Source organism: Sycon ciliatum, chromosome 2 (assembly GCF_964019385.1).
Source record: "Sycon ciliatum chromosome 2, ocSycCili1.1, whole genome shotgun sequence".
Taxonomy (NCBI): Eukaryota; Metazoa; Porifera; class Calcarea; order Leucosolenida; family Sycettidae; genus Sycon; species Sycon ciliatum.
The window spans coordinates 41,189,542-41,204,147 of NC_088644.1; the positions used below are offsets into that span (position 1 = coordinate 41,189,542).

At 46.5% G+C, this 14,606-nt stretch overlaps 2 protein-coding genes and 1 non-coding gene across 3 annotated transcripts; 2 read left to right on the plus strand and 1 right to left on the minus strand.

Moving 5' to 3' along the window:
• The first annotated feature begins 896 nt into the window (after window positions 1–896).
• On the plus strand, window positions 897–12,498 carry LOC135810119 (cilia- and flagella-associated protein 52-like). The gene is made up of 16 exons (XM_065323583.1): window positions 897–1,145; window positions 1,950–2,176; window positions 3,270–3,469; window positions 3,955–4,091; window positions 4,326–4,454; window positions 4,891–4,990; window positions 5,386–5,442; window positions 5,965–6,125; window positions 6,813–6,986; window positions 7,247–7,395; window positions 8,251–8,330; window positions 9,122–9,271; window positions 9,727–9,794; window positions 10,190–10,292; window positions 10,891–11,022; window positions 11,807–12,498. Exons 2-16 carry the CDS (start codon window positions 2,053–2,055, stop codon window positions 12,026–12,028), a joined length of 1,986 nt encoding a protein of 661 aa, XP_065179655.1. The 5' UTR covers window positions 897–1,145; window positions 1,950–2,052; the 3' UTR covers window positions 12,029–12,498.
• On the plus strand, window positions 3,763–3,834 carry Trnat-ugu (transfer RNA threonine (anticodon UGU)). The gene has a single exon. It is a non-coding gene; the product is annotated as a tRNA-Thr (tRNA).
• Window positions 12,499–12,584: 86 nt separating the features above from the next.
• Window positions 12,585–14,419, minus strand: LOC135810120 (ketohexokinase-like). Its single transcript, XM_065323584.1, has one exon. It carries the CDS (start codon window positions 14,338–14,340, stop codon window positions 13,297–13,299), a length of 1,044 nt encoding a protein of 347 aa, XP_065179656.1. The 5' UTR covers window positions 14,341–14,419; the 3' UTR covers window positions 12,585–13,296.
• Window positions 14,420–14,606: the final 187 nt, after the last annotated feature.

Sequence of the window (14,606 nt, forward strand, 5' to 3'; positions counted from 1 at the left end):
CATGTATGTCAATACCAAAACCAGGCATATGTGCTGACAGTGTATCTTCAAAATCAGGCTTCTATATGAGACACGCTATTATACAAGACACTACAGGAAATCCAGTGAATTATAACTTCAGTCTCTACTCGAGTTTCATGCTTTGTGAAGCAATCATCAGGACTCGCAAAATTACTGGACTTGGGTTATGTTTGTGTGTACTATGGTCCGGGGGCAATGGGTTATTTGCTGAGCCTGATGTGTGCAGAGGGTATTGTGGTGTGTACTGTGGGTTTTGTGACATGTGCAGTGGGTACTGTGGATTACTTCAGTCAGTACGTTTGTTTTTCAGTCTTTGATGGTTTCTATTGCACAGTGGAGCATATTGCTTCTGCAGGGTCCGCAAGTAGTTGTGTTAGTTACCCGTATCATGGTATGTGTGCTTATCTCTGTATATGGACGTGCGGCATACGTATCCTTCATTGCACAACTCTCCACTGGGCCGTTTGCAGTACAACTGTACTGGTACTGTGTGAGCAGGCTAGCCAGTAGGCCACCATAATTATCATAATCCCTGGCCTGGGTGTTCATGGTATTGACTATTGCGTGATTTGTGTCAGTCGTCGCTGTGTGACGCACACAGTTCAAGTGAAGTTAGTTGTGACACTGACAGAACTACTGTCTGTAGTTATTACTATTAGTATTACTTCAGATTCAGAAGCTGTCGACATGTCCCCAGTCCCAGGTCACCATGGTCACTGACAAGTGACAGTGACACTTGACAAGTGACATGTCATTTTCGTGTTGCCATTGGCGATTCGTAGCCATGGCAGCTATTGGTTGGCTTGCGCTCCACTTCAGTTCAAAGCGTTTCCTTTTCTCGACATGGCAGGACGGAGCGTCGATGTCCAGCAGTCCATGGTGTGTCCAGTCATCGCTGCGACTTCACCGTTGAAGGGTTGAAGTAGAAAGCTGAATACTAGTTGTTCAATATCAGTTCCTGCAGATGAAGAAATAGGCCTTCATCCGGTAACGAAATTTCTCGCTTGGACAGGACGGTGAGTCGACCCGTTCACCGAGACGGAGCACCTGTTCACGACCACTCCTCAACGCAGCTCTGAGCACGCTGTGGCGGATACTGTCAATCTAGAAGAAATCTTCATCAGGTAATTTCTAATAATGAATTGTCTCACAATGATGAATGTCGCTCAAATGCTCAGTGATAGCCCGGATTCTACACAACTACAGGCAACGTATGATGGGCAAGACAAATGTCCTGTTCAATCGGGTATTCGCACATTCTCAAACACGGGCTAATGTACACAATCATGACTACAAAATTGAACTGCTACTGATCCCTTACAGAATTAGGGTTTCAGTCAAATACATGTAATTACGTAATTGCCTTCCGTCGCAATCACATGTCAGGGGCGTCGGAACTGGTGCGGCAGGTGCGGCCAAAGCCGCACCAATAATTTTCGAAGTTTTTTTTACATTTCAACCTTGTTGTTGGCTTGTCGACTCTTGTACAGGTACCATGTTTTACATCGACAATGCGGTGTATCATCAGCATGCATATTCTTATTTCTCATATTATTTTGTAGCGTTAAAATATGGCCTTTTAGGCCGAATTTTAAACATTTTTCCCGGGGGAGAACCCCCGGACCCCCCTCTCACACTTTCGCCGCACCAATGTCAAACTCCTTCCGACGCCCCTGCATGTCCATGTTCTTGTAACACATTCAAAGCATACCAGTATTGAAATAATATGAGTGTGGATGACGCTGAAACATCATGAGATTCTACCATAGCCTACGGTCGCAGAGAGAGCAGAGGGTTTCATCTCGTCTAATCTCTCTCTCTATTCACTTGCCATGATGCAGTAGTGTCCAGTGGGTTAGTAGAATCATATGACGACTGACTATGACTAAAATGCTGTACACCCATTGCTCGTGTGTGCACTGCTGCAGTTTGTGAAGTCAAGCACACCAAACAGCAGAAGGCTCCACTGGGGAGTGTTTTGTTTAGCTGTACAAGCGGTTGGATCGCGGCAGCAGCCGCGTCATCGTAGCCATGGCGACAGCCGAGGTGCAGGATACCAGTGCACCGCTGGTCTCGGCCGGTGGAACACGTGATGGTGACCTGGTCAACGACGATGTCCGGCGACTACAACTCACCAATGTGGTCGGATATAGCGGTCAGTGATTCACATAAATATTGCATTAGTGATTTGGAGCGCGAGGGGTTGTTTTTACATGCTTTCCTTTTGTGTTTTTTACTCTGCTTTGCAAGGTAGATCTTTGTTTGTCATTCTCCTTGCCAGTTATGAAAATATTCTCTGTCTGACCCCCCAGGTATAGAGTGGGCCAATTGTTGCTAGTGATACTCGGTTGACCGTCTTTAAAAAAAAAGTAGTTTCATTGGTATACAATACAGCCATGGGAGTGTTGCCCCGTGCTTCTACTTTCGACTGCTGATCAATAACATCAAAGCAGAGAATTGCCATGATAAAACAGTACACATTCCATGTGCTCACATACCATGCAGGTAGACTGCTCCGAAGAAATTTACAGCTCCAATACAGCATATAAATAAACATGGCCAGCTCTCTCGTCCACTTCCCCCCCCCCCCCCCCCCGTCCATACCATTACATCACAGGAGCTGACCATGTGTCCACTACCTCTCGGCCTGTAGCAACAGTGCTTCCTTTGCCTTTTTGCACATGCCCCACCCCCACCACCCCCCCCCCACACACACACACGTAGACTGACTGTTATTAATTTTGGAAAGATAGTCCTGACTTCGCGTAATCCTAGTTTTCAGCCCGGTAGTGTACCTACCAGCAGCAGAATGCAGGGAATGTAGGGAGTACTGGAGGCAGTTGATGGTACATTGATAGTAGTACAGTACCGGCGTGGAGTACACAGGCACTACTGACCTAGCGTTACAGGACAGGAGATTCAAGAAGGATAACATTGACTACATATACAGTACATGAACTGGCAGTGGACAACATTGGTGCACTCTATACGATGTACATGTAGATGTCTGCATTTTGTTCATAATTGTCCGTTTTCTTTTGTATATTAATATCCGGTCACGATTTGTGCTGCTTCACCTCAGAAATACTGACGTATAATTTAGTTTAAGTGACCTGAATTGCTATCACAGTGCATTGATTATTGTGGTGTGTTTTATCATCACCCTCACAAGTGAATACACAATGTGCTGACGTTCATTCATTGTGTAGACAATGTGCTCTTCTGCTCTCCGGGCGCATACTCTGTAGGTGATGTGCTACGAGGCCTGTACGTTCACCCGGACGCCGACCACATGATCTACCCGGTCGGCTGCAGCCTGATCATCGAGGACCTGGAGACACACGAGCAGAACATCCTGGCCGGCCACACGAACTTCATCACGGCCGTCACCATGTCGAAGAGCGGCGAGTTGATTGCGTCGGGACAGATGACACACATGGGATTCAAGGTGTGTTTCGTAGAGACATTGCCCTACTGGCTGGGATTCAAACCCGGCATCCATGATAAGTTTGATAACCGAGACTGAAGTCGGGTTTGAAGTGAAAAGTTGAAAGCACTGACGCATGTTGCAGTGTCATTATCCCAACCCATTCATGGAACATGCATGTATCTCACTCACCTTGCCAGACTCAAGACCATGATACAAAACTTTCAACGGCAGGACCATCCGCACCCCTTTTTCACTCTAGCAGTGGTACTTGCTTGCTCTTGTTCATACGGGTTCCTAGAAACACTCCATGTGGCTCAATGGCCAAGTGGTAAGGCGTCGGTCTTGTAAACCGAAGATCGAGGGTTCGAACCCCTCTTGAGCCTGTTTAATTTTTTCCTCAGCTCTCTTCAGAATCTCTTCAGGATTCGGTACGGATGATCAGAGTATTGCTGGGTAACGTGGCAATAACCCATTTCACTTTTTTTTTGCTTTTTCCTGCTCAGGCGGACATCATTGTATGGCACTATCCTACTAAGACGCGATACGCCACTTTCACGTTGCACCGTGTGCACATCCAAAGTCTGGCGTTCTCGCCGAGTGACAAGTACCTTGCGTCACTCGGTGGCAAAGACGATGCCAGGTGAGTCAGCGGGAGTCAGGGCATCAGGGAGTGAGTGTGACACTGCGTACTGTTGCAGTAGGGAGAGTTTACCCGCATCTGGACTGATGATTTGACATCCAGTATCAATTCTTTTAGGGCCGGGGGGGGGGGGCACACACATGCGCCAATGCATGTGCGCTTCTCTGATTGGAACGCTTCCATCCGTTCTCTTTATAAAGGTTTTTGTTTTGTTTTGCTTTTCTGTGTTGTTAGTGTTGTGGTATGGGACTTGGAGAAGAAGGACGCCGTGTGCGGTAGTCCTGCGGCAATGCGCAGCGCTGGCCAAGCAAGGGTGGTGGCGTACTGTTGTGACGACGATGAACGGTTCCTAACTGGAGGAGAGTGAGTTGAAATAAGTCGATGATGGTCATGTGCGTGTCATCCATTAAGGTTTTCTTTTCTCAGACGTTTTCATAACATTATTGAGAGCATCATTTGAATAGTCCTCGCTCAGTATGATTATGGCACATTTGAAGCCGGATAAAAAAATTGCTCCGACAATGCGAACGTAGTGGCACATAGTCGTTGAAGTGGGAATGTCCATCTCTGGCTCTCTCTCTCTCTCCCTCTCTCTCTCTCTCTCTCTCTCTCTCTCTCTCTCTCTCTCTCTCTCTCTCTCTCTCTCTCTCTCTCTCTCTCTCTCTCTCTCTCTCTCTCTCTCTCTCTCTCTCTCTCTCTCTCTCTCTCTCTCTCTCTCTCTCTCTCTCTCTCTTTAGTGCTATGTCGTATACGATCCTTCAACTCGGTTCATGTCTATCTGGTTGTCTGTCATGTTCAGTGGTACACTGCGTGTGTGGAAGCTTGACCTGCCTAATCGTAAGATACACCCTCAGGACATCAACATGGGACAGATGAAGCGCAATGTCGAGTGCATACAGGTGAGCTAAGCTGCACTTATTGACCTCATCTTCTTTTAAGGAACTGTGAAATGGAGTATCCTGTTGTACCTTGTACTGCAAGCCAGACCATTCATCATGTGCACAGCCTAGTACTAGTCATTGCAGATGTGAGCCACCAAATGTTGTCACCCTTTAGTTCGCCTTTTAGAGGATCTTCCATGGCATGATGTTTCTGTACGTCTGGGGATAATCATTGTTTGAAGTACAACTGAACGCCTTGCGTATCCTACGTAGCAAGATCATATTGAACAGTGTGGTGTAGTGAAACGGCACCTGATCAACCAGTTGTTAGTTTGGCTCCTGGACATGTAGTTATGGTACCAACAATGAACATCATTTTTGTAAGTGCGATGTGTTTCCTTATTCCCAACAAGGTGCTAGAAGGAGACAAATTTGCAATTTGTGGAACCACTACAGGTGACATACTGAAGGTGAGCTATCTCTGACGTGTGCTACCATCTAAATTGCACACATACATGTCATGAACTACTTCCCAAAGAGTTCTCTATGGTTGATGGTCGTGAAAGTGTAAACTCTGAGTAACGATTGATCCCCTCTCTCCTGCTGTAAACATGCAGGCATAGTGGGATGGTCTACAAGCCTGCCAAGACCATGTTTGAGAAACAGAGGGAACTATGCGGGTCAAGTGTTGCTAAGTGAAAGCGGGACTGAACGGGGTCTTGTCTTCTCATCAGCGCCGTGATCCTTGAGGGTGGTGGCGTCCCTGTGGATGCGGATAACCCAGTCTGACCGAACAGCATACCTGGAGGCGTAAAATGTATTTTTTAATTTGCGGTGCGATAAAAATGCGACCATCCGTTGCATTTGTTGCTATTCTCTATCCCATGCCAATGGTCAGCATGGTTATGCAGTTGATGAAACTCTATCACAATTTCACTAATCTCTTTGCTTCACTTACTATGCATACTTTTCCTCGGCTTTCTGGACTCTAGATTAACTTGGAGACGGCACTTCTTTCGAAGCACGGCCCGACAAAGAACCGCTTCAGCCAGGGTATAAAGTGCCTGTCAGTACTGAGATCAGGAGACATTCTGCTAGGTGCGGGTGATGGTACTGTTTGTGTCTTCCAGTTTGACAAGCTCGCGCGGCTCAAGTAAGTCCGAATGAAAGTTCTCATGGGTGATGCGCTGATAATAATAACAAGTAAAGTTTTGTTATGTTTGCTTGTAATACTTTTCTTAGAATTGGTTACCATTTTTCACTGTCGTCTTTGCCTTTTGACTGACTTTGGTGTTTCTGGAAAGGTTTTTCCATCATTTCGGTGTTACCGTATGTCCGTACCTTTAAAGCCATGGTGGTATATTCTATTATAAAGCCAGTCTCAGTTATAAAGCCATGGGCTTCATAAATGAAATGATATTTGAAGTATGTTTTGCAAAAATGAAGGAATAAGCACTATGCTAACACACTTACAGCCCAGCAGGAAGGGTGAACAAGTAGATTTAGATTGAAATTTCTGGGTGGACTTTGACTTTTTATGGCATGGCGCAGTGGGTGAGTAATTTTGCATCTAAAACATCTAGGAAAGCAACGGTGTTTTGAATATAAGACGATGGCTTTAAAGGCGCTGACATACGGTATGTATATGAGTGGCATAATTTAAGCATTTGTTTGTCAATCTATACACAATGCATGAATGATGATGTCATCCAGCACATACGATAATATCAGCATATACTGTGTCATCCAGCCATGATCCAGGCTGATCCAGCATATACATGTATGATGATGTAATTCTTATGATTTGAGTTGCGCTGCGTGATTGCTCTCTACACTGCAGGACGTTGAAACTTGCGGAGGGCGGCGTAAACGCTGTAGCTATCCGCGGTGTTGGCCATCAGATGTACATTGGCAGTACCCACTCCCAGACCTACTTCACGGATTATCTCGATTTCAAGCCAACGCTGCTCAGGACGTGTCAGCCAAGCGCAATCACTGACGTTTCTTTCGCAGCGTAAGTTCTGAAATGTCTGTTTGGACATGTAGGGTCATGTTGTTACATCAAAGTTAGGACAGTTTCAAAATCATCTCTTTGTGTGGATGTAAACAATTACTGACTGACTGGGTGTCACACGAACCATGAACTTTTCATTTAATCTTTTTACGAACTCATAGTAGAACATGCAGGAGCAACCAACTTAATTTTTAAATATAGCGGAAGCTAAAACTAGAGAATACATCCAACTGCTGGTCTCTTTTGGCTTCCCGTTGCAGAGGTTGCTCTGACCTATTTGTTACGAGTGCGAAGAACGACATCCGTGTTTGGAATACGTACACTGGACAAGAGCTGCTTCGGATCTCAGTGCCCAACATGGTCTGTAACTCCATTGCTGTGCAAGAGGATGGCAAAGCCATCATTTCAGGTGAGAACTGGATAAAGGTGTTTGAACAGGCACTTGAAAAATGCTGCAAGAGAATGTGTGGGCCGCTGTGATGGGGACTTTGTTCAGATCTGTGAGCAAACTTTGATGAATATGGCTTGAAAGTGATGACGTCAGAAGTCGTCGGAAGGCTTTTTCTAAATCTATTGCAACAAATACCGACTTCTGGATCCACTCTGCCCAAGGCAAATTATAGGGTGTGGTGGGTGGACCCCTCATGTCGCATGCAGGTGTGATTTTCTGTACAGTCACTCCTCGTTTATCCGGTCCTCTTTTATCCGGATCCTCGCGATCCGGAAGAACATCGCTGGTTGCCGATTTACATCATATGCCATGCGTACATACAGTGTGTGTGTTCGATTATCCAGTTCCTTCGCCTATCCGGATATTTTTTTGTGGAAAACGGATGTGTGCGGTTAAGTGAGGTCTGACTGTATCAGAAGTGGGTCTGGCCTGACTGGGAGGGGGGGGGGGGGGTGGTCCAGTCCAGTTCAGTCACTACCAGTGGATGTGTATCACTATGCTGTGAAGGAAGATCATCCACTGCGTGTATGCCGGAGTCCATACAAGCACTGGATCCAAACGTCAGTGTCGTCATGACCCCGGGCTGCATAGCTGTGATGTAGCACTTTCAAGCCCTACAGTTCTGTTGTTGTATATGGTTGATTGTGTTGTCATGGGGGGAAGAAAAAGAGGGCCCGGGATGGGGAGAGAGGGGAGGAGGAGGGGGACAACCAGACTGTGGTTGTTTTGATATTAAAACTATGCTTTCTAATTTTTCTTCCTTCTTGTCTCATTGATGCATACTTCTTTGGGATTCTTATGTGATTCATATAGGCTGGAATGATGGAAAGATCCGGGCGTTCTTTCCCGAGAGTGGGAAGCCAATGTGGACAATCGAGGATGCCCATAACAAGGTCTGAAATTATGATGTTCTGCCTGGTGCTTGAATGCATTTCGTAGTACCACCAGTACTGAAGAATATTTAGGCGTTCCATTTAGTTGTTACAGGCAGGCATAGTGGGATGGTCTAAGACCATGATTGAGAAACAGAGGGTACCAGGTTCAAGTCCTGCTTGGAAGCGGAAGGATTTTTTCCAGCCGTGCTGCGACCCACAGTTAATTGGGAACTCGTGGCCTGGCACGAGGGAAACATGGATGCAGTGAATGGGATTTCGGTCTTTGACCACTTTGTGGTGGGTCTGATCTACTCACCTCCCACCGCTTAGGAGCTGCATCTGCGCCTTGATCCAAGAGGGTGGTGGCGTTCCTGCGGATGCGGAAAACTGGGCCTTTGGCCGAGTCTCACGCGAACCGTGACATATTTTTTTATTTTTTTATTTTTTAGTTGTTAGCGGTCTGGGTTACACAATAAAAAGAGACCGTTTCCATGGTTTCATCCTGAGCCTGATAATGGCCTCTGGGAGAAAATACCAGTGACATTAAAATTGCTCTTGGATGGTTGTAGCTTTCCAGTTGTAAAATTATGTTCCAGCCCAATAACACCCTGAGTCCTTGAGCTAACACAGACCTTTAGGCATGTAATCTGTATAATTATGAGTTACTTTAGTTTGTTGGCTGAGAATCCTAGCTGAATGCCAATGCAAGGGGTGCAACACCCCGGCTGAGGTGGCTGTCACAATTTCAACATTTTTCTCCATTTTTAGCGCATATTTTTGTAAAACCAATTCTGGTTTTTTTCGTGCAGGGTGTCACCGCGCTCTGTGCCACCAAGGATAGCAGACGTGTTGTCAGCGGTGGAGGTGAAGGCCAGGTGCGTGTCTGGAACATCACCAAGACCTACCAGCGCATGGCCGATGCTATGAAGGAGCACAAGGGACCCATCACCATGATAAAGGTCAGACTAGTACTAGTAGTAGTACTAGTAGTAGGCAGCGCGTGGATATGCCAGTACGGTGCACTGCACTGGCATATGGATCCTAATCTTCAAATCATGTATTTAGTTTGCAACAGCCGACCTAATCCAATCATGACGAGATCAGTGGAAATGCTCAACGCGGATTGTCTCGGAATCCGGAGAGTGGTATGGCTAATGGGGATCCTCATTCAAGCTGGCCATTTGTGATTCTTTTTACAAACTAGGTATGTTCGCTTTGTGTTGTAAGTACAGTCCTGCACAATGAAATCCAACCGTGTCACTCAAGTTTGCGCCTTGCATCGTTTCGCAGCCCAGTATTCACAGGTCTATGGCTGTGCCATACCCGACGTGTGCTTGAGTGACGTGACTGGATTTCATTCAGCAGTTCTGTAGAGTTCCTTATCGTGATAATGCTATTCTGTGTTGGTCCTCAGGTTCGCAAAGACGGTTCTGAGTGTGTGAGCGCCAGTGTGGATGGATCGTGTATCATCTGGGACTTAGGGTGAGATTAACAAGTTCATGCCGATGCAAACTATTGAAGGGTCCCTGATATATACACTCTCTGTCTCAATGAAAACACTCCAGTTACCTTCATTTCACCACAGGTCCTGCTCATGCATACGCGATTAATAGGTCCCATATGTTGCTAAGGCAACTGAGCATGTTCCCTCTCACCCAGTGTGGATCATGTTGTCACTTAATCTGCCCATGGTCGTTTCTGTGCCTTTCTCTACCATCATTCTCCTTTACCAATGTCTTCCGAACTGCCCTAGTCCGAATTGCGAGAGCCGAGAAACATGACTATTTACTAGTATTTAGAAGTGCCGCCCAGTGGCCAATGCATCGGATGTGCAATGCACGCTAGTCGACGTGGTTTTCCTGTTCTGACTGTTTCAGACGCTTTGTCCGCAACCAAGTTATTTTTGCCTCGACGCTCTTTCAAAATGTCTGCTACCATCCAACTGAGTGTCAAATCATAGCCACGGGCACGGATAAGAAGGTCAGTATTTCATTGAGTCATTACTCACAAAGCTCTAAATTCTTGTAGGAAAGGTGTATCCGTTCTCGGAAAACAGTACTGGCAAAGAACCCAATCTCATCATGTTTCTCTGATTATTATTTTATTATCGGGCCTGCAGCATGTTTGTGCTGTAGGTACATACACATACTTTTTTTCTTTTTTTTGTTCCGAACAATACATGACTCAGGACGGCCAATGACCATTTCAGCTTCAATGTGCGCGTACCTTTGATCCTAGTTTCTGTGCGTGTTGCGGCTTTCTAAAATGTGCGGACTCCACTGTAGCAATCCGTATTGCCGATACACCATGGAGAGAGAGGAAGCTGCGCTGTGACTCCGCGTTTCAAGTTTCCTTATACCAATACATCATTTTGCGCTTCAAGTTGTCTTTGGGTTATGGTCATTTATTAGTTAAAGTGCAATTCTGAGTTGCGTTGCTCGCGTAGAGTTTCCCCACCCAAGTGGATAGACCGGAGAACATTCCGCTGTCTTTACCCGAATCCATGTATCTCTGCTAGCCACTCCGAACCTATTCTTCAAACCATGGCATGCATTTCCTTTTTGTAATACCTGCTCAGATTGGTTACTGGGAGACGTTCGACGGCAGTGCAATTCGTGAGATCGAGGCATCCGTAGGCAGCGTGAATGCACTGGACATTTCGCTGGATGGCATGTTCCTTGTGTCCGGTGGAGAAGACCGACTTGTCAAGGTCAGTACTACTTGGACTTTGGTAGCTCGCCAAGCGTTGCCTATTGCAGTCAAAGACGACGTACCATTCAAGCCACCAAGAAAGGTGGTTTCCTTTAGCCAGGTATTTTCTGGTTCCCTTGGCCAGGTATTCTCCGGTTCCCTTGGCCAGGTATTATCCGGTTCCCTTGGCCAGGTATTCTCCATAGCCAAATGAAGCATGAAGGACACGTAGCCACGTTGACTTCATACACCGTGTCTGATGATTGCAGGGCTGTGCATGAAACTCTGAGTTACAATCACAGAGCCTCTCTGTCCACTGTTTGACTGTTCTGAGTAGTACGCTCTGCCTCCCTGGCATTTTGAGCACTCGGTCTTTGCACACATGTAGACATAGGCTCATGACTTCGCACACATGTAGAGATGTATGCCTGATGCCTGCAGTGTGGAACACAATGGTTGTAGAGGGGTGGTTGGCCATCGTGTTAAGTTATTGGTCGCCCTAATAGAGCTGTATTGACTTTAAAACAATGTCCGTGTTAAAGAAAGATGGTTGTCTTGGTGGATTGGTGACTATTTGAGAGTGGATTCCTACTCTCCTTTACAGTTTTACTTTATGCTTGTCTTTCTGCATGCACATGCAAGATGTGTGTGTGTGTGTGGTGTGTGTGTGTGTGTGTGTGTGTGTGTGTGTGTGTGTGTATTTATATTTGAATTTATATGTATGAGCTTTGCATGCGCTGCACACTTAAAATTCAAAGATGTAGATTTTGTACCTGTGTTTACGTGTGTGCATGTGCATGCAGCTGTGGCGCTACATGGAGGGCCGGGTGACACACATCGGTGTGGGCCACAGTGCCACTATCAGCCGCATCAAGATCTGCCCGAACACGCGCTTCATCGTCAGCGTCAGCCAGGATGGCGCCATCATGCGCTGGGACTTTCCCAATGACTTTGCCCCACCGCTCAGCCCTACCATGCCTGGTGACCTGAAAAGAAGTCAGGATGTGAACGCGGAAGAGGAGTAGCCAATGAATCCAGTACGGGACGCACTCGCCTGCCGGACAGTACTTGTACATAACAAAATAGAGGCTTTACCAGGGAATAAGCATTCTTCACATATTTACCAATGTTACTTTCATAAACAATATCTTTAGCAGGGACGTATAATTATTCTCAATATCACGAAGTGTGTGGGAAATCGACAATATGAGATGATAAGGTTTTGACAGAATTTTGCATACATGTACGTGTAGATAGTTTTTTTCTTGATAGGACGGAGTGTACAGACGTACGCATGTAATAACTCTATTATTCTTAGAATGTACATTCGTGAATCCATAATCCGGATATGTTTGCGCGAACCATCAATGGACCGTCTTGATTTCATGTGTTCTCCCTTGCAGTATTAGATTTCTGTTTTTTTCTCTTGTAGCAACATGGCTCCCAAGGGGAGCATATTCTGACCATGTGTCACAGTTATTATTCATTGAAGAAACCAATGTGTGCATGTGTACCCAGTTTTTCAGCCGAACATCCATCCCCAATATGGTAGCCATTGCTGCTGAAGCCGGGCTCTGTGTGTGAGGGGCTGGACAATGTCTTGTCGCCTGTCAACATTCATGCCGAAGCATAGTTCCGAAAATAAAATAGACTAGCAATAGTGGACAGTACTGTTTGGTCATTTTCACACCCATCAGAGTAGTACACAGAAACCAAGCCAAACCTGGCAACAATAGAAAATAAAACTTTGATAATGACTATAGGTATTCCAAAACCACTACTTACACTATTTTCACCTTGTGAAGTTCATCCAACGTCCGTAGAAGGCTCAATTTGCCGAAATCAAAAAGCGGAATACACAGACCGAAGCTACACTCTTTAAAAAATATTATGGAAATCAACAGTTCTGCCATACGCAAACCTTCAAATATTGTCGGATCTAAAATCAACGGTCTGATAGTTTGAGCAAGGTTGCTGCGAGGATAAAGACTAACGTTACCGCTGAGGGGAAATATGGGAAAAAAACAATTGTTGAGTATCAAGACTATAGCGAATTTGAAAATGTTATTCGAAATTTAGCACACCAGCGCTCTGCACTGGATATAGCGTAACGATCGGTGAGTGTTGCTGGACCTGAAAGCAGACTGTATACTGTGTCTGATTCCGATAGGCCATCGAGCAGATTGCCTACACCCAGGCGACCACACTTTCGGCCAGCTAGCCAGCATCCCAGTCGTATGGATTCGAATAACGACGCGCCACTCTCCAGGCCGTACAGTACACCGGCGTTGAGTCAGTGTTGCTGACCTGAAACCAGACTGTATACTGTGTCTGATTCCGATAGGCCATCGAGCAGATTGCCTACACCCAGGCGACCACACTTTCGGCCAGCTAGCCAGCATCCCAGTCGTATGGATTCGAATAACGACGCGCCACTCTCCAGGCCGTACAGTACACCGGCGTTGAACGTGTCACCTGCTCCCAGCGTGTCCACTAGAGACTCGGGTGGAAATGCATCGCAGTGAACATGGCCCTCGCTCTGACTGAACCCATCCGCTCCACAGCTGCCCCATGCACATATCAGCTTTGCATCCTTGCGACAGTGCAACGAGTGCAGCTGCACTACTGCCGACTTAGCGTCGTTGCGGCCAAGATCCTGAGCTACTTCCTTGCTGATGAATACAACGTCAGCCATGCCCATGAGCGGATACGTCTCTCGCCGTGTCTTCTCCACTTCAACAGATATTGTCAGGCGTTGATCAGGTTGACACTGCTGGTGCCTGGTCAGTTTCTCAATCATCTTACTGACTTCGGTCATGTTACGAGCCTCAAAGTGCACCCAGCTGAAATGCTCCAATGGGATGCGATCGAAATCAGCAAAGTCCAGATTGGGTAGCTTACGATAGTGCACGATAGTACGTGATCCGGTGGCCTGACTCAACACTACGTAGGACGTCGGTAGGCGACAGTCATCATGGCGCACGCAGTAATCCAACTTCACACCGTTCTGCTCCAGGTCTCGCTGCACAAACTCAGTCTCGAACCCGTCGCTGGCTAGAGTGGACAGAAGCCAGCAGCGTGCGCCAGGAAGCTGGCACATAACACACGAGCTGTTCGAAGCGTTGCCACCTCGCCTCCACTCCTGCCCCACAGCTCGCATGTCTTCATCCTCTTCGGGAAAGCGAGGACAAACATTTACTATGTCAAGACACGCAATGCCAGTCATCAGAAAGCGATATTTCAGATTTCCACACGACATGCCGGATGAATTAGCCGCTGTGCTTCCGCACAGAGGCCGCTCTTCAGCAGGCACTCCTAGCTCTTCCTTTGACGCCATTTCTCGGCTTTCACCAATGCAGTGCCATGCCCACCGACTTCATTCCGACTTCCTCACCGTACAATATTTGAAAAGGTTTTGCAAAAGGAAGCGCTCTTCTCTTGTTTACAAAAAAATTCTGTGCGGGCACGTGATGACATTATTATGTTGTTGTCATGGCGAAGCAACGCTTGAAAATGCTGCTGCATGAGCTCATGACATGAGCTAGCTGTGAGAGTGAGAAAAATCAGACATGACAGCGATACTGCCGAGGCACTCTTCAGCAG